The 20,321-nt window shown below is 42.3% G+C and overlaps 1 protein-coding gene across 1 annotated transcript in view; it reads left to right on the top strand.

Annotated features, from left to right (window-relative positions):
• Nucleotides 1-20,321, top strand: part of VAPB (VAMP associated protein B and C) — a 64,011-nt gene that overhangs the window by 31,261 nt on the left and 12,429 nt on the right. The window contains exon 2 of the mRNA XM_059705209.1: nt 7,189-7,341. Within this exon, the coding sequence (XP_059561192.1) occupies nt 7,189-7,341 (153 nt within the window). The remainder of the gene's footprint in view (nt 1-7,188; nt 7,342-20,321) is intronic.

Genomic DNA, 20,321 nt, shown 5'->3' with positions numbered 1-20,321 from the left:
CCCAAATTCCTAGTCTACATTTGGGTTCAGTATTGCTGTCATACATTCTGTTGGTTTTGACATTATAATATCATGCAGAATAGATTCACTGCCTATCTATTTATTTCTCCCTCCCCTCAACCCTGCCTTTTCTAGAATGTTATATAATTGTAGTTATACAGGATGTAGCCTTTTTCAGATTGGCTTTTTAATTTTAGTAATATGCATTTAATATTCCTCAAGTCTGAACATGGTAGCTTATTTTAGTGCTTAATGATATCCCATTGTTTGGATCTACCACAGTTTATCCATTCAACTACTGAAGGACATCTTGGTTGCTTCCACATTTTGGTAGTATGAATAAAGTTGCTATAAACATTCATGTGCAGGTTTTTGTGTGGACATGTTTTTTCAGCTCTTTTGGGTAAATATCAAGGAGTGAGATTGATTGCTGAATTGTATGGTAAGAGTATGTGTTTTTGTAAAGAAACAGTCAAACTGTCTTCCAAAGTGTCTGTACCATTTTGCATGCCCACCTACAATGGATGAGAGCTCCTGTTCCACATCCTTGCCAGGGTTTAACGTTCAGTGTTTTAGGTTTTGGCTATTCTTTTTATTTTATTACTAGAGGCCCAGTGCATGAAATTAGTGCATGGGTAGGCTCCCTAGCGGCTGCTGGCCAGGGCGCCCCCCCCCCCCCCCCCGGTCTGCCGCCAGGGTCGGCTGGCCCCAACCCCTGGTTGAACTCCAAGTCATGGGGACAATTTGCATATTAGGCTTTTATTAAATAGGATTGTTATTATTATTGATTTTAGAGGGAGGAACGAAGAGAGAGAGACATCAATGTGAAAGAAAAACATCAGTTGCCTCACGTTTGCCCTAACCAGGGGTTGAACCTGAAACCTGAGTATGTGCCCTGACTGGGAATCGAATTTACCACCTTTTGGTGCATGGGACGTTGTCCCAACCAACTGAGCAACACTGGCCACTGCGATTTTGGCTATTCTAATAAGTGTGTATTGGTATCTCATTGTTTCATTGCTGTTTCTATTTGCAACTTCCTAATGGTATGCTAACCATCTTTCATTTGTATTTTTTCATCTGTATGTTTTATTTTTCATCTGTTTATTTTTGGTGAGGTGTCTGTTCAGATCATTTGCCCATTTTTAAATTGGTCTGTTTGTTTTCTTATTGTTGAGTTTTAAGAGTTTTTTGTATATTTTGGATGACAGTTCTTTATCAAATATGCCCACCCCCACCCCCACCCCATAGTATGTCTTTTGCAAATTTCTTCTTCCAGCCTATGGCTTGTTGTCTTCTCATTCTCTTGACAGTATCCATTACAGAGAGATGTTTTTAATTTTAATGAATTAAAGCTTATCAATTATTTCTTTCATGGATTGTGCCTTCCTTAGGTGTTGCATCTGAAAAGTAATCGCCAAGTCCAAGTTTATCTAGAATTTGTGTGTTATTTTCTTTGAGTTTTATGGTTTTGTGTTTCATATATATATATATATATATATATATATATATATATATATATATATATATATCTTTCTAGTTGAATTGCTGAGTAAAAATAAAATTATATATTTAGCCCTTAAAAAAATTCTGTCCTGTTATTTACAAATGTGGTGATATGATAGCTTTAGGTTACACAGATAAGGCCAAGAATGAGTTTTGAGTTCACTTGGAGTTTTCACTGGTACCTTTTACGGTTGTTGGGACCTGAACTCAAGAGCTTTGTTATAGTCTCCTCCTGCTTGGGTCTGAATGAACAGTTACAGAAAAATACTTGCCCATGCAGAGACTGTGACATGTTTAAGGATTTGATGGAATATTTTTTCCATAAAATGCTCTTATGTTTCCTGGTTGATAAGTTTATCTTGCCATTTCTAATGAAATTTTCACTCTCTGGAACCTGAACTCTTACTGTTGAGAAGTTTGCTGGATTGTGACCTTCTTTCCTTGACCTTTAAACCAGCACTTTGTAATTCTAAGGCTCCATTTTTGTAAGTAAGACTGTTCCACTTTTCACTTTTAATGTGATGCATATTACTGCTGATGTTGTATATTGTTTGCTTTCTAAGGTCAATTCTAGATCTCTTACTGTCTTAAAATACTTTAAAGTGATAATAAGTCAAGGCTAGGTGTAGGAAATACAGTAAGTCGAAAGTTTTGTGACTTTTAAGTGAAATGATGTATAATGACCAATTTTACTGTGGGCTAATTGATATAAACGAGCTAAGTTCTTAAGGCGTTATAATGAAACAGTGTTGAGGACCTGTGTTTAGCTTTATCTAAATAACCTTTCAGATCATGTCCAGGAATTCAAATTCAAGTTAGTTAATGCTATTCATGAGCATCTATCAAACTCCAAGAATTTTGACAGGTGAACACGCCTAATAAAAAGCATAAAGAACATTAGTCCAGTTGTTAAAAAGAACAAAAATTAAAATTTAAGCATTAGTCCTATTTTCTTCCAAAATCATGTTGCTTCATTTTTTGACCTCCCATTTCACATTTTGGGTGCTTAGTTCCTAGTTTTGTATAAACATCATCTGAAATAAGGAATAGAAGATTAGAAAGAAAAATGATTAAAAGTATGTGCTGCGGTTCTAGAGATACCTAATCATCTTTTTCATCTCTTAAAAGAAAAAAGCCTAATTTTGAAAGGAGATGTCATTTGTAAAATTGACTCTGTACTTTACAAGCAATGTTTAAATTCATCGGTGATAAATATTTATGTTGGTATAGTAAAGTCCCATTTTTTACATAATGCTTTAATGGAAATGGCAGTTTTATGAAATGAAAGTGACTAGTAAAAATCTGAGTGATGTTCATAAGCCTTTACATCATTTTTATTGAGGTTTTTGTGTATTCTAATTCATTAATACAGGGGAAAAGGAGAACGCTAACATGGTTTATTTCCTATAATTACTCAAATTGAATAGAATTTATTTTCAATAAAATTCTTAAGAGTAAATTGCCAGGGGTGGAGTGAGAAGGGTTGACCTGTTTTTTGTAAAATGTCTTGAGTTTTACTCATGAGGCTTTGCTATTTTACCAGTGATGTTGTTCACTTGCATATATTTTCAGTATATTTCCCTCCAGATTTTTACAAATTATTACCTATGTAAACCCAAGAAATCCCTAATAGGATTGGGTGTTGAAGAGAAATCTGGGATATTTATTTTATCCTGTTTATTACTATAAATATTGTCTTTTAATAATTTAGACTACTTATGTGATGCATATAGGTTGAAACACTATTGAGATTGCTGTGTAATAGATTAACTGAGGGGATTTCCAAAGCAGATTAGTGTTTACAATTACAATTGGTTTATTTTTTTGTGGAGTACCTTGGAAGAAAAGGTCAATGTAAGGGATAAACAAATACAGCAGGCCCTCAGTTAACATTGTTTTGTTCAAGGTAGTTTCGATATAATGTTGATGAGATGCCTCAAGAACTGAGCTCTTGTTTATATCAATTAGCCTGTGACAAAATTGGTTTCATTATGTGTCATCTTGCTCAAAGTGGTAGGACCTGTCTCTAATGTAAAGTAAGGACTTAACTGTATTTTAAAAATTTAGGCTCCCCAACTTCATGAAGTAAGGTGGGGAGGAGACAATAGAAGTTGAGTTGAAAACAAGTGTTCTTAATTTCATCACAGTGTAATCTTGCTAGCATCCCTTTCTTTTGCTCTCAGTATACTTTAAGCCACCTTAGAAAAATCTGTTTCTTTTGTTCTATATTTGTAGGCAATTATGAATTCTTGGCATTTTATCTGAAGAGTCTTCCATGTTCTTGAGGCAGAATTTTGTTGAAACTCGTAACTTTAAGCTTATGTCTGGAGAGCTTTAAGACATGGTAGTTTATAACTCACCTTCAAATGGTCAGTAAATACTTTTTTTATCCCCAGGCTTTACATTTGCAAGCATATCCCTTTTTAGGTGAGTCTTTGTGTAGACACACATTTTTGCCTGTTTTCCTCTCCTTTCCCCCAGCATTGTGGGGCTACTTGAGCTGGAGCTATGCCTATGGAGTTCTTGTTATTGGTGATTCTTAAGTGAGGGCGAGGGAATGTAAGTAGGTGGTGATAGTGCCTGTATAGGTTTGTGTGTCATTTGGGCATGATTGCATGTATTTGTTTGCTTTCTTGGATCCCAGAAAACTAGAGTTGTGTTCAGCTATTCTTTTTTTCTTTCACCATTGCTGAAGCGATCTCCACCCGAAGCAAGTAGAGAGGCCTTCACGGGAGCTCAGACTCTCTCCATCTTCATTATGAGTCAGACTGCAGGCTTTAGAGAGTGGTGAAGGGTAGAGTCACAGAGAGCCGCTGCCTCTATAATCCCCAAACACTGCCACAGCACCGTAAGTCCTGTTTCTACCTTAATGCCAAGAACTTAATACAAGGATGGAATGCTATCAGCATCTGGCTTTTCTCATGGTAGTTGAGAATCCTCTTGGGCCACAGGGTACCTGCCCTCTTGTGTAAGCTTTTATTTTGCAATAAGGAGATGACTTAGAATGTAGAGAGAGGGTTGTTTGTGCTGGACTCAGCAGGTCAGATGCACTATCAAGGACTCTGTTTTTCTGCATATCTGGCCACAGCTGCTTTTACCCAATGCCTCCCTCTCACGGCTTCCAGCCTGACTCCCAAAGGGAGGGCTGAAGGCAGCACCTATCATAGAAAGGTAAACAAATGAACAACTTCTCTTTAGGCATTTCATTCTTGGAGGTGTCATTGCACATGAAATGAGAATAGCGTTTAGTACAAGTAACCCCAAAACAACAGATCCAGTAATAGAGTTGGTTCCTTTTTTTTTTTTAATCCTCACCAAAGGACATTTTCTCTGTTTTTAGAGAGAGGGGGAAGGAGGGAGAGAGAGTGAGAGAGATTGTTTGCCCCCCACACACACCCCAACCCCAATCGGGACTGGGGATAGAACCTGCAACCCAGGTACTTGCCCTTGACGGGAATAGAACCCAAAACCCTCTGATGTGCAAGCTGACGCTCTAACCACTGACCCACGCTAGCCAGGGCAAGCTGGTTCTATTTTAATGACACTTGCATCCCTAAAAATCACCATACTCTGCAAATAGCACAGTAAAAAACCACAGGACTTGCAAGGGGGAAATGAAGTTAGGAGCGTAATATTCAGGAACTTTGTTGTGTACACACACACACACACACACACACACACACAAAACTAATAAAAGCAGTAGCACAGTTTTGCACACATTAAATGGGTAGGAAATACAGAAATATTACAGTTAAGTATGGCACTTTACCTCAAAAGACCTGATGTTTACCCATGGAAGTGGGCATCTGAGGAAGGAGGGTCATCTGCTATTGAGGGGACTATGGGAACACCAGGTGTGATGGGCATGGTTCCTAACCCAGAAGGTGGACTGAGGCATCGGTAGGTGGTTAAGGTGTGTCGGAGGTGTGTATTTCTGTGCGACATGGTTCAGCAGGGTGCAATTTTCTGTGTTCACCTAGCGTTTCTTTCAGACAAAATCACGCATAAGCAAATGTGGAATTCATTTTATGCTCAGATTGTCCCCCTAATATGCACATCAATCACATTGGAACAAATTCACGGTTTCAAAATAAGCCTTATAGTAGAACCAACAGTAGTTTATTTAATTTTGGAATTGAGTTTCTCTTCCTTTTTTCCTTTCTATCATTATTGATTTCTTAATTTATATTTAGGTTGAGCCCATACCAGATTGATTTTTCATACCCTGAGCACCTCTAGTGCAGAGAAAGCAGCCTAAGATTTTAATTTTGCTAGTGGTAATCTATGAAGTAGTTTCCCCTTTGGTGAAGGAATCTCTGTATATCGGTGTCTGTGTGTGTGCGTGCGCACACACACACACACACACACACACACACCCCTTTCCCAGATGCCCGGCACAGTGCCAGAGAGAGAAACCGGGAACAGTATTATCTTTATCTTCACAAGCTTATAGTCTTATTAAAAAGTTGTCAAGTCATAGATTCAAACATCTGTGTTGGTTGGGTCTTCTTAGGGAACATCTGACAAAGCATCATTATGTATTTGTTAGTTTGTGAAACCACACCCACACACACCTTCCACCCTATCTCCTATGTCCTTGTAAAGAGCTTGCCTAGAGGAAACACAGATGTTATTGGTTTACATGGTGAAAAGATATAAATTTGAAAAGGACCTAGTAGGTCTCATAGTTCAAACTTCCCACCTAACTTCTTAAACCCACTGGTCATGTTTCCATAGTAGATTGGTAAATGGAAAAAAAGCAAGTTTCAGAGCAGTGTGAATAGTATGATCCCATTTTTGTTAATGTTCTCCCCCTGCATGCGTATGTATGTACTGTTTGTATGAGCATAGATGATGTGGAAAGATCTCCCATATTGTTACCTCAGGGTACAAGGGAAAGCTTATTAACTTCTTCTTTATACATCTTTTATTGTTTGACTTGTTTTAAGAAGCATGTTTTACTTTTTTAATTAAAAAATCTAATAAAGTAGAAAATGAATAAATAATAATAAAATATACCCTCAGGGCACTGAGCTTTCTTTCAATCTTCCCAGTAGCCTGGGTAGTTAAAACTGAATGTGGCTTTCAGGTGTGGGCTGCTCAGCAGGACTATGAACCTGCTGTAGCCCAGATATCATGGACTCTAGGGCAGTACCACTGTATTGTTTATAGACAGTTAACACCTCAAAGCCTTTCTTACATTTACCACTCTGCACACTCTGCCATTGACTATCACTGTGCACAGGTCTGGCCCTTTATACTCTCCCTTTTAGCTTTTCTCTGGTTATTGTGGAAATCAGTATTCAACATAGGTTAAGAGCAGGCCTTGGTTGGAATCAGGCTGCCTGCTTGTAGAGCCTAACTATCACTAACTGGTGTTACAACGTAGACAAGTAATGTGTCTTCTCAAGCCTCAGTTTTCTCATCTGTAAAACAGCAATAAGCATAAAGTTGTGAGGGATGTTGGAATGCTCACCAGATGCCTGGTGGCAAGGTGAGAACATGTGAATTTTACCTGCTACTGTTAATGCACTAACCTCGGCTCATCTGTATTTATGATAGTGAGAGAGTTTTGGATCTCAAATCTTCCCTTAACTATATTCCATTATCCCTTCCAACCTCAGACTGTAAATCAGTCTTCTAGACTTTCCTCCCAATCAGTCTCTGTCTCTCATTCCGTAGGTCCCTTCACTGATGTTGTCACCACCAACCTAAAGCTTGGCAACCCAACAGACCGAAACGTGTGTTTCAAAGTGAAGACCACAGCACCACGTAGGTACTGCGTGAGGCCCAACAGTGGGATCATTGATGCAGGGGCTGCGATTAATGTATCTGGTAAGTCCTGAGATTGGAGGCTGGAAGGGTGGACTAAAGAGGCCCCCTGGAGCCAGTGGGATTTCTTAAAGGTTGTATTTGCAATGTAGCAAAATAAGATGTAGATTTCTCCCCCCAACCCTCCAAGCTCAGTGGGTCCCTCTCACCTGTTGTTTTTCCATAATTAATGCCTCTTTAGTTTAATGCTTACAGCCTTTGCGCCTCAATGCTTAGAGCAGAATTGCAGTGGTAACTTCAGACTTCAGAATGAGTTTGATTTCACTCCCTTGAAATTTGCCCTTCGGCAATAAATAAAAAAGGGCCAAACAAACTTAATTTTACTTTGTGGGAGAAAGCTAAATGGAGTTATTTTCTTATTTAAGCTAAATGATTTCTGACATTAAGCTCATGTCATTTCCAATGACTGGTAACTGCACTTTACTGATTGTGAAAAGCTAAGGGAGACAGGGCTAAGGAAATTGGAATATATTCCAGGGTGTGAGTTTTGTTCATGTCTGATGGGTTTTTCCCCTTCTGTCTGAGGGGGAATATTTTTTCCAAAGTCCAACTTTGGAAAAGATGCTGGTAAAGTGCCCAAATTGAGAATTAAATTTCAGAATTAAGGAGATGAAAGTGATGGGTTTGACTTTAATATATTTTAGAAATGGAATAAACTTTTAGCTCATTAGAACTTCTGATCCAAGGATGCCTTTGTGTTTGTGAGGAGCTGTGTGGGCGTGTGTGTTTATCTTTTGAGTATCTAGGGAGACAGAGCCACAGCAGGCTTTGCATCATTAGAGGCCACTACTTGTTGGAAATGGGTACCTGGCTGGCTTTTTCCATGACAGATTTTGATTATGATGCATTTGGCTATTCACTTGACACCTGAAAGAAAATGATTCACTTCTTTGGAAAGATATGAGGTGTTTCATTATCTGATCATTTCTGCAAGCTCTTATTCCCTGCATCCATCGGTCTCTCTCATTATGGCGCGCCCACACCAGCTGTCCCCCTGTGTGCTTCTCTCTGAGGCTGCAAAGCCTGATCTGGACTCTTGACTCAGCTTATTATCTAGGAGAAGTCAGGAGAGTAGGAGCCCACATTTACTGGGGGTGTCCAACACTGTGGGCCTGCACACACATTATCTCCTCCAACTTCTGTTCTCTGCCCTGTGAGGAGTGCACTGTCACCTCCCTTGTACCAAGACAGACACTAGTGGCTGTAGACTCAGGAAACTAACAAGTGATAGCAGGGTGTAGATTATTCTGCCTAGCTCTAAAGCCCTAGCTCTTTGAACTGTAGCACGCTGGAGAATGGAAGTGGCCCAGGGTGTTGGTGTTTCTGTAGTCTTGGTTGGTTCCACAGGTTTAAAAACACATGAGTTTCCATTTTTCTGTTGAAATTAAGGGCAGCCTAATCTTCCATTCCCTTCTTTTATTGACTTTTTTTTCTCGATTTCTGTGCCCATATCAAATTTGAGCAAGATTGTCAGTAGATGAGAATTACCAATTTTCACAGTAACTGTGGGAGCAGCAACATGGTTTTCTGAATAAAATAGTCTCAACAGGCAGTTGTACAGTGTAGATGTTCTTTCTGATGTTATAAGTGTTTGTGTGTGTGTGTGTGTGTGTGTGTGTGTGTGTGTGTGTGTGTTTCAGAAAGATCCATCCCTCTCCATCATAGAAATGTCTTTTAAAGTAATAACTTATCCTGGGCATTTGTTATGATTTATGATTACCTGCTTAAGGAAGACCAAGATGTTGGGGGTGTGGCCTTCCTTTGGCAGATGAAAAGGGAAGGTGCAGATAGTGGGCATGGTCATCTAGAGCAGCGGTTGCCAACCGGTGGTCCACGGACCACTTGTGGTCCAGGAGGTCCGAAAGGTTGGCGACCACTGACCTAGAGTCCCTGGGTGTTTAGTGCCAGAGCTGGTATTTGAAGCCAGGTGTCTTAGCTCCTGATCCAGTGGCTCTAAGCTGCCTCAACAGTTTTAGGGGAAGGTCGCACTTACACGTGAATGTCAAACATAAAGTGCCCTATTTCTCAGCATGTGATGTACTTGGGGGAAAGCAATTGAATAATAAACTGTCTGTGTGTCTGCAAGCTTTCCTTCTAGATGGGAAGGATTATGCTTTGCACATGGAAAAGGGCTTCTTGGGGGTTTTTTGGTGTGTATTTATCTCAGTGTTTGAGGTGCCTGGGGATGAGGTCAGATGTCGGTGCATTTCCAGGACCACCCCACCTGTTGCCACAGAAGGCTGACACCGGTTTATTGCAATTTTATGTGCTGAGTGGCTACTGCGTCATTAATCAGACATTCATATCTTGAGATAAAAGCACTGCACTTTTCTAAGGGTCCTGAATGCAGCTACACAGTGACATCTTAGCGAATATGTGGTGTTTTCGGGTTTCTTTGGGGGAAGAAAACATCCTCAGGAGGGTGAATTGCAGCTTGTCCAAAGGCCAGCCTTCCCTTCTCCCAGGTGCACGTGTAGCCAAGCTCGGTCTCACCTGCTCTACTCAAAGATATATTTGAGGTCTGGAAACCTGAATAGCAAGTCCAGCTCTGCTATGTAACTTGTAGCTTGATCTCTGGCCAATCAATCAACCTCTCTAGGTTGCGGTTTTCTCATTTGTAACATGGAGAGTAGTATCTGCCTCACAGAGTATTTACCATGCTGCTTTAATTGGGCATGGTACAAGGGACGGATTCCACTAGCCTTGAAGTAAACTGGCTAGTTTGTTGTTGCAGGTGGATTGTACATACTTGAATTGCTTCTTAAGAAATAAACTAATTTCATTTCATTAATTTTTGGACTTCTTCTGATTTCAATAAGAAATTTGTATTTTTCTTCTTTCTATATTCTGCATTTGTTTTATAGTGAAAAGCTTCTACTAAATTTTCAGATATAATCTATAGAAAGGTGGTCATCGAATCAATTTAAAATACTGCCAGGACTGCCCTGCCTACCACGCAGAACGTCACAGCATACCTGAAGAGGACGTGGTCTCCAGGACTTGTCTCCCTGGTCTGAAAAGCTGTGGGATGTGTAGCTGTTTGGGAAGCTTGTAAGTCACTCCTGGAGAGGGGAGTGGGCAGGGAGAGAGAGCAAAGAGCAGGAGGAGGAGGCTACCTACCATGGAGCTGGCTGGAGGGACTGAGGTTTTGAAGGCCCACGAACCAGGTTGAGATGTGGGAGCAAGAATTTCTAGCTGTCAGATGTTTTTCAGTCACACTCTGTGAGGCTCTTCTCAGCTTTTAGAAAACCAGTATTCAAGGGACCTTACTTTTTTAGTCAGAAGTCCAGATTCTGACCTTTCATGTTGTTATCTTCATAAGATGGCAAATCACTTATTAGGTCCTTTAAAAAATCTACCAACTTTGTTTTATAAACTTAAGTGGTAAAGTTATGGGTGGAGATAGGCATAATCTAAACTTTCTGTGCCAGTAGGTAAAAATGTGGGGGCATCCCAAGGGGTTTTGGAGCTGTCTACAAGGGCCTCTGATTTGAATCCTTTTATTTACACTTTACGGAGGTGCTCATCTCATCTCATTCTTATAGTGGCCCCTGCGGGGGCCCATGCCTGTTGGATGAGGCATTGTAAGGGGGGAGGGGGGGGGCAGGTGTTTGCTGTTTCCATTAATTGACCAGAAAGCCATGATTTTGTCCCCTTGCTCTCTGATACACACCATCTACTAGAGATGGCTTTGAATTATTCAACTCTGGACCTCAGCAAGATAGGCACACTTAAATGGAGATCGGAGAAGAGGAGATTGGATCCCCCCCACCCCGCCCCCGAGATTTTAAATGCAAGGAAAATAGAACTTTTTGAATTAATGAAGTGTTTGAAGCAGTGGGGGGTCTCCCCATTTGTTCTAGCTTTACAAAATTAAATCTATTTTCTGAACTGTCTAGTGGGAAAATATTTTTAAGGTAGATAATTTCTGAAAATGTCTTTGTGGTAAGCTGTTAGTGGTTGTGGATTTTTTTTTTAATGCTGCAGTTTAATAATGAGGGAGTTTTCCATTAATATTCCAAACCATGTTTGCCAGCGGATACAGCAGGTGAAGTGGTAAAATTATGGGCCCATCAAAAATACTTACGCTTCCTGTAATATGATATTAAGTTTAATATTTTTATAACCTTCACTGAATTCTAATTTCACTAAAGTAGCAAGCACACTTCCATTTGCAGTTCAATTATGCACATTGGTTGCCTGTGTACCAAGCAAATTAGAAATGCAAAATCTCTCTGTGTTAGGAGGGGCACTGGGAAGAGTCATTAAAGATACCAGTATTTAGGTACAGATACACTTTACTAAGTGTACCCTGGGAACTGGAAATGGATGAGAGACAAACACACACAAATCTCCTAGTGTCTGAATATGTCATTTAAATTATAATTCAAAGAATCCAGGAGCAGTATTCATTACTGACAGATAGCCCTTTTCAGCACTTATATCAATCACATTTAAAGCATAAAGTTCTTCCAGTAAAATCCTGAGGAAGGACAATGAATATCAGCAACTCTTCTTGGATGGAAACATTGGTCAATTAATGTAATTGGGTAGCATCGCAATTGGTAATTAATCCTTTTAAGAGTTTGCTGACTCAGTGTGATGAAGCTGTTGGCTTGCCCTGGACCAGCCAACCGTGGCTGCAGCTTGTAGGTGACCAGCACCAGAGTGCAGTTGCACTGCCCCAGAGGAAGAAGTCAGGCTTGTCTGTCTCCTGCTGATACATGGGAGCTACATTTGTGAGGTTTGGACATCTTCACAGCCATGTTCTTGTTCGATTGCTCATTTGTTTTGGAATTGAAGTCTCTGATCAGAGAAACATTTTATAAATTGTTTTCATGAACCAGGTTTATTACTCTTAGATAAGAACAACTCACATTCATATGTAAAAGGTATCTTTAATCTTTTTCACCCATATGAGATTCTAGATTTATAAAAAAAGGAAATTACCAACAAAAATTCAGCCTAATTGTGCTTTTAAATATTTTTTTTAAAGTTTACTGTAATATTTAAGTTTCTTAGGGAGAATTGACAGACCAGAGTGAATGGAAAGGGCTGTGAGAGGCAGCCACAGTGGGGGCTGGAAGGAGCACTACAGAGAGCAAGTAGGGAGAGTTCGGAAATGACAGAGTGGCCTGGAATTACTTAAGCATCAGGCAGACCGTTTTTCACATTCCAGTTGACTGTTGTAAGAGACCTGGTTTATAGGTTTTACTAAGATAGGGCACCATGGGTGCTCATGCTCACAGCGCAGGAGTGACCAGGGAGAGGCTGTTGTAGTCCACTATACAGTGTTATGGGAGACAGGAAATGTGCTGGAGGTTTGGGAAAGATGTATATTTTAAAAAATATTTATAAAAAAGGAGTGAGCCTTGTTCTCTGACCAGTGCCTGCATATGGCACACATCGTTTTCCAGTGACACTGGGCACATTTGTGTTAATCTCTACAAATAAATTAGACTATGAGAAGTTGGTTATCTAAGACAGGCTAGCCTGAACTAGGAAAGACACAAAGACAATTCAGTGTTAACGTATTTATAAATAGATAAAATTAATTATTTACCTGCTAGACTCAGTTCCATCCATGGGTCCCTGGATAGGCAGAGGGGAATATAGTGATGTTTTCAAAGTTTTGAGAATACTAAAGGAAATAATACATTTACTCATAGGATACACATTGTAACCAAATGTTGAGCAGCTTCACTTTAGGCTAGAATTATATTACCTCACTGTGGTAACACTAGTTATCTTAAGCTGATCATGAGCTCTGGTTTTTCTCTGATTACTTTAAAACAGTGCAGCAGTGACTTCATTATTACAACATGAATGCAGTTCGGTAGAGAACAGTCTTTCGATATATAGGGTGTATGAAAGGGAAAAGAAAAAGGGACAGTGGTGACCAGGAGACTGGAAACCGTGCCTTAGAGGGTAGGATAGTGAGCAGCTCCAGGTAGTAGGAGAGAGGAGAAGCTGGCTGATTGAAGGTCTTTGTGCTGCTCTAAGGAGATTTCCAGAGGGAGCCAGATACAGGAGTGCGTGGAAAGTTGAAGGGAAGATGGTGCACCTCCATGAACCAGTGGAAAATGCAGATTAGTACCCAGCATAGAAACATCAAAACATGAAGTCCTGTTCTTGGTCTGACCAAGTAGGAAAGACAGACCTATAGGAAGGAGCTTAGGAGTCTGAGCATTAAACAATGTCCACTTACAGAATAATGCCCACGGTGGGAATGAGGTTGTGAGGTGGCATTCCAGCCGGAGCTGCAGTGTCAGGAGGTGCTGTGTGGCCTTTGTTCTCCAGGTGGGGTCCCTGGACCAGCAGGGTCAGCGTCTGCTGGGAACTTGTTAGAAATGCATGCTTCCAGTCCCACTCCAGACCTGTTGAATCAGAAACTTTGGAGGTGGGGTTCTGCCAGCAAGCAGCCCAGGTGGTTCTGATGCATGCTGAAGCTTGAGACCCTTCCTTACAGAGTGAGTAGTGGGTTAAACTCTGAAAGGTGTGGTTTGTTGAGATGTGAGTAGGGTAGCGGGACATGCCAGTCAGGGTCAACAATAGAAGGAAACTGACTGGTAATAACAGAATCCTTGGGTATGGGGGTAGAGGCAACACAATATGCACACATGTTGGACCTGCAGGGGCCTGTGTTGGGTTGTACCAGGACATCTGGGGAGAACCAGACTGAAGAGTTGAATTGATTGTCTTTACCTGCACAATGGGAGGTTTTGATCTGATGGATATCACAGTGGTGACTAGGGTGTTTAGGGGGAGGTAACATTTGTAGGGGTTATGGGGGTATATAACTAGAGTAACCTGGTTGGGAGAGAAACTACAAAGATCTTTGAGGGGGAGAATCCAGATGTCAGTAGAGGCCTCAGCTGAGATGGGTCATGTAAAATGAGAAGAGACATTTTGAAGATAAGATTCTGAGATTAAAAAATAATAAAGCTCACGCTGTAGACTTTTATTCATTAGCTGTTACCATTATGGTGCGGATGAAAATGAACTGTGACGTGCTTGGGTTCTCATAAGGAGCTGTAATGCTGCATTTAATCAAGTCATCATTTCTCTGAGGTATGTGTGTACTTGTGCATTAAGTAGCATATATTCTGCATTTCTTTCTTTTGAAGAAGGTCTGGTCTTATTGATCCAATGTTTTATGATCCCAAAGGCCCTTTCTTAACAGGATCCCACTGTTGCGATCTGTAATACGGCAGACATCATATCATAAAGTGTTAATGTGGGTGAGTGGTGACCGGGTCTCCAAGCTGTCTCCTGGTAACAGGCTTCTTTTTAATGTAGTATCAGCAGATACATTTTAAAAGTAGGATAGATGGTTCATTTAAGAGGGTTTTTATCATCAGTGTCTCTGGTATTCAAGTGAAATAAATTAAGTTAATGGGAGGCTCTTTTATAGCCTGTCAGGGTAAAAGTACATAATTTCTGTCACAATTTGCATGTATGGAGCTGAAAGAACAAACGATTAACAGCATTTATTCTGTCATGTTCTCATAAAGTTCTGGCTAATAGGGTATAGCAAATTGAATGTGACATGAGATGATGGGGGCTGAGAAATACAAACTTTGGACATGAGTTGGAGGCCATGTTGAGCAGGATGGGTATACTGAGGCACAGCAGGAGTCATGAAGTTTCACAAAGTCTAAGAGGCCACCTGACCTCTTTACTCTTTCTTGCTGATTTGGGACCCCAGAAGGAAAGGAGAGCTGGTCGGTGGAACACACCTTCTTTTCCACTTGCTGCTCAAGGCCAAAGGAGAGTCATGGGGAAGGGTTATAGCCACCTTTACCTCCTGAGCTTCCAGTAAGTTTCGCCTGCAGTTCAAAGTTTTCAGCTCTGGCCAGACTCCCTAGTGCACTGGGCACCCATGTTCCTATTTCACGAGGGCTGCCTTTGCAGAAGGGATATTTGACCTGCCACCTTGGCTGTCTTCAGTGCTCCCTTGTGATTATTGGTTACCACCATTACGCCCTTGCTTGCATTCTTGTTTAACAGAGGTCTAAGTGTAAGTTATACCTTCTCACAGGTCTTCCTGATCTACACTGTGGTGACTTGGCAGGTAGGGTATGCTAGCCTGGGGTTGTGCTGATAACATCTGTAAGGTCCACAGGCAGCAGTGGATCTCAGACGGTACCCTCAGCAGAGTTGGAGCAAACAAGGTGGTTTGGTTAGAGGAGTGCAGGAAACCCTGTCCCCTCCCTGTAAGGGACACGTGCCTTTTGATACCACCGAGTCTTGATCCGTACCAGAACTCAAGGCTGGTTTGTGTGAAACTGCTCTCTGTTTTAACTGCACTTTCTCCCAAACAGGGTACTAGACCGCTACCAGTGTCTTCACTATTCCACCAGACCATTTTCCTCCTGCAGAGCCTGTGAGGCAGCTTGGTGTAGAGCAGGGGTGGGCAAACTTTTTGACTTGAGGGCCGGAACAAAAGCATGGATGGAGTGTTTGTGTGAACTAATATAAATTCAAAGTAATCATTACATAAAAGGGTATGGTCTTTTTTTTTTTTAGTTTTATTCATTTCAAACAGGCCGAATCTGGCCCGCGGGCCGTAGTTTGCCCACGGCTGGTGTAGAGTGATGGTGTTATATAATAAACTTTTAGTTTCAGAACCCCTTTATATTCTTAAAAATGGAAGACCCAAGAACATTTTTGTTTGTAGGTTATATCAATATTTATCATATTGTAAATTAAATTGAGAAGTTTAAAAAGTATTAATTCATTTTATAATCACATTAATAAATTAATTACATCAAAAAATGTAGTGAGAAGACTGGTGTTATTTAACATGTTTTGCATATCTTTTGAATGTCTGGCTTAGTGAAAGACAGGTTGGATTCTCCTCTCTGCTCTTGCAGTTAGTCTCTTGTAATGTGTCATTTTGATGAATGTGTATGAGGAAAAACCACTTTTTACGATAGAATATGTAGTTGGAAAAGGGAAGAGTATTTTTAATATTCTTTTCAGATAATTGTGGACATTATTCTTTGATACTACACCAAAACTTGACAAGTGACACTTCCTTCAAGTTCGGTGTAGTGTGGAATCTGAAACCACTTTGTTTCTCTAAAACACATTGGTCTCTCTTGCACTCTGGTTGGATTATGTAATATTATGTTAGCTGAGTTATACAGGTCTTCCAAATGTTGACATATCCATATACTTATAAAAGCCTAGGTGGCCCTTGCACGTGACGTCGTCACAATATGGCTGCCACAAGATGGCCACGCAACACAGCGGAGGCGGGGCCTGGCGGCTGCTCCACACAGTGAGGCCTGGGGGTCCCGTGGCTCCACACAGCGCCGATGAGGCGGGTCCTGGCAGAGGAGGCGGGTCATGGCAGGGGAGGGCAGTTGTGGGCGATCAGGCTGGCAGGGGAGGGCAGTTGTGGGTGATCGGGCCGGCAGGGGAGGGCAGTTGTGGTCAATCAGGCCAGCAGGGGAGCAGTTAGGCGTCAATCAGGCTGGCAGGGGAGCGGTTAGGGGGTGATCAGGCTGGTAGGCAGAAGCAGTAAGGGGCAATCAGACAGGCAGGCAGGCGAGCAGCTGGGAGCCAGCAGTCCTGAATTGTGAGAGTGATGTCTGACTGCGGGATCAGGCCTAAACCAGCAGTTGGACATCCCCGGAGGGGGTCCCAGATTGGAGAGTGTGCAGGCCAGGCTGAGGGACACCCCCACCCCCATGCATGAATTTAGTGCATGAGGCCACTAGTCCTATATAATAAAAGGCTAATATGCAAATTGACCTATCGGCATAACGAACCAGTCACTATGACATGCACTGACCACCAGGGGGAAGATGCTCAATGCAGGAGCTGCCCCCTGGTGGTCAGTATGCCAGAAGCCGGGTTCATGGCTGGTGAGCGCTGTGGCAGTGGCAGTGGCAGGAGCCTCTCCCACCTCCACAGCAGCGCTATGGATGTCTAACTGCTGTCAGTCGGACATCCCCCGAGGGCTCCCGGATTGCGAGGGCACAGGCTGGGCTGAGGGACTACCCCACCCCCACCCCTGAATTCATGAATTTTGTGTAGTGGGCCTCTAGTTTTATTATATAACAGCAAAAAATCACATTCATTACTATTTCCACTGATCTCATCGGAAAAGTCTTTAAGTACTTGGGAAACTAGGAAGCTCTTGGTGACAGCTATAAATTTTCCAAGATTCTAATTTTTGCCTGGATTTTATCATTGACCACAACTACTATAAGCTGTTTTCCTTGAACGGATAGACTCACTTCATTCCTTTTCAAGAAAACATCTGCCATTCAGAAAACACCCAGATCTGAATAACCATCCTTTTCAAGTCCATGAGCCAGTGTCCCCAACCAGATGGATTCACAGGAGCTTTTCCCAGAGAGCAGCAGTGTTCTCTGTGCGAGAGCTGCCATGTACTGTCAGGTCTGGGCGTGAGAAAACTAATGCATGACTTCGTCAAGGGCATTCTTCTGTGAAACTCGTCTGCTGCAGTGCCTGATACAGAGACACCAGCACAATCTGGTTCCTGCCCGGGGGGGCCAGCAACTTTACCCCAGGGCTTTTGTGCCAACATCACTGAGTGTCAATACAATAGAATAGGCTCATAATATCCTGGTATTATCATGACTTAATGGGTCACCCAATGGGGGTACCTTCAGGGTCTGTGCAATAACACTTTGAGAACCTATGGTGTGGGAGTCTGACTCTGGGGGCAAAGCCAAGTGTGTGTAATACTGACTGGCTCTGTCATTTTTTATGCTGCCATGGGACCCGAGTGAGGCCACATGTCCTTTCTAAGCCCTTGTCTCCTCGTCCGGAGAATGAAGACATGGGCTTCTTTGACCATTTGTCGTGAGCACTAAATGGTAGAACTAATGAAATGCGCCTGTGTGGGGTTAGTACCTAGCAGGTTCTAGAGAAGTTTCCTTTCCTTTCCTTCTTAGAACATTGGTTCTAGCCAAGCAGAGGTCTCTTGGCTGTTCTCTCACTTGCAGTGCCTTGAGGAAGGGGGAGCAGAATGGACAGGGAGCAGCAGAACTTCCTGGGCTGTTTAAGCAGGGAGGTCTTAGGTTCTTTGGACTCATCAGTTCTATGCAGACGACTTAGTGTAGTTTGAAATAAAGAGCCAGCTTCTAAGAAAATTAGCAGTCTTCCTGTTGTTCTCGTCTTCTGGGCTTTGGGCTCTTTACCAGTAATCCTGGTTTAGCCTCAGAACTCTAGGGTGGAGTGGAGGAGAAGGGGCCTTTTACAGCTGGAAAACCATCTCAAGGAAAAGGCAGCTTCTGCTGCAAGAGCTGTGCCCTGCTGGAAGTCTAAGTGTAGTGGGGGACAAGGTTTTCCCTTCAGAAAAATACTGGAACATGATTTTGTCACAGCTATGTGAAACCCGAAATGCTCAAAACCCAGTTCTCTTCAGATTTTAAAAATGAACATTAATCTGACAATGGTTTGAAGACTATGGCCCAACTCCAAAAGAGGTCGACAGTTCCTGTCCAAGACAGATCCCATTGAGTCTTTAGTTTATCATGTATTATCTTCCTTATTGCCCCGGAGGTGGAGATGGGGACATGCTATGAGAATGTAGCTTTCAGAAAAAGAGGTTGTGGTTTTGACCTGCTAGTGGGTTCAGTGTCAAGCCCGGTGTGTTACGGTGTTCCAGGTCTTTTTGGGAGAGCTCTTGCCAGCTCAGTGGTGCCTGGTCCAGAGCTGCTGGCAAGGACTTTTCCAGGAGAAAACCATGCCCTGATACCTGCAAGAATACATTCTGAGTGCAGTGGCCCAGTGTTTGAAATGACCTTAGTTCTCTGTGCAGATCTTGGATACTCAGGCTGAACATCCTTATGTTACTAATCTTTATTGGTAGCTAGACTCGGTGTTATGTGTACACAAGCCCCAAATTTTAAAAAGGGTTGCGCATGTATTAACTTTTGTCCTGAAGAAGTCTCCCAGCAAGGTTCCCTGTAGCTCAGAGCACTCGGATGTGATGGGGGTAGCAGAGCTGCCTGGGTGACTGTACACTAAAGCGTTTAAATCGATGTCTTGTTAGGTTTTAATAGACTCTCTGTCCCCAAGATAGAAAGGACCCCTGCACCCCAAGATGGATGAGGATCTTTGTATTTCTCTTCTCCATCATATGTGGTTCTGTGAAGTATGTGATGGTGGGCCTGGGGTGCAGGTGAACCCATCTCAATTGGAGTGACCAGTGTGGCAGAAGGGGTGCTGGGCTGCACTTTGCTGTTTGTCTTCTTAATGTTGTGACCTTGAGCAAGCCAGTTCACTTTGTTGAGCTCCAGCACCTTCATATGTAAACTCAGTCTTAGGACACTTGCCCCTTATGTGCTGCAGGGGGTGGTTGGTTGTGAGGCTTCCGAGGAAGGGCTGAGAAGCCCTAAGATGGGGGGGGGGGGGGCGTTCAAGGCAAGAGAACACTGAAGAGTGCCCAGAGAAAAGGTGGAAGCCTGCAGGTGGAGGAGGACAGAGCCTGCTCTGTCAGAGGACAAGGAGCCAGTCCCTCCTGGTGGCCGTGATGTTGGCCCTGCAGGCAGACCACCTGCATTTGAGTGCTCACTTCTCCATGTGTGACCTTTCCGTGCTTCCGTTTTGTCCTCTGAAAATAGGTGTCAAAATAACCTCTGCAACAGTACCTGCCCTTAAGGATTACCTGGATAATCATAGGCCGAAAGTCCAAGCCTGGTTTCTGACTATGGGAAATGCTCCATCATGTTAGCTCTTACTCCCGTCAGGACCACAGTAGGCTTTCCCCACATGTGACAATGTTTTGTTTCAGAGACATAACTAGATGTGTGGTGTAGCCAAAGCCTGATAGCAACCACCATATTTTAGAGCAGCTGTCATTTAACAGGGATAGGTCCAGTCAGAGCAGCGGGTACCTCGGTGCGGTCGGTGAGTGTGACCCTCCAAGGGAGCTGTTATGTGAGATTCCTCTAGGCCCTTTGGAGAAAAGGGGCATATCCATGCTGTGAGTGTGCTGT

The sequence above is a fragment of the Myotis daubentonii genome, chromosome 8, assembly GCF_963259705.1.
Source record: "Myotis daubentonii chromosome 8, mMyoDau2.1, whole genome shotgun sequence".
NCBI lineage: Eukaryota > Metazoa > Chordata > Mammalia > Chiroptera > Vespertilionidae > Myotis > Myotis daubentonii.
This window is presented reverse-complemented; position numbering and strand designations above follow the sequence as displayed.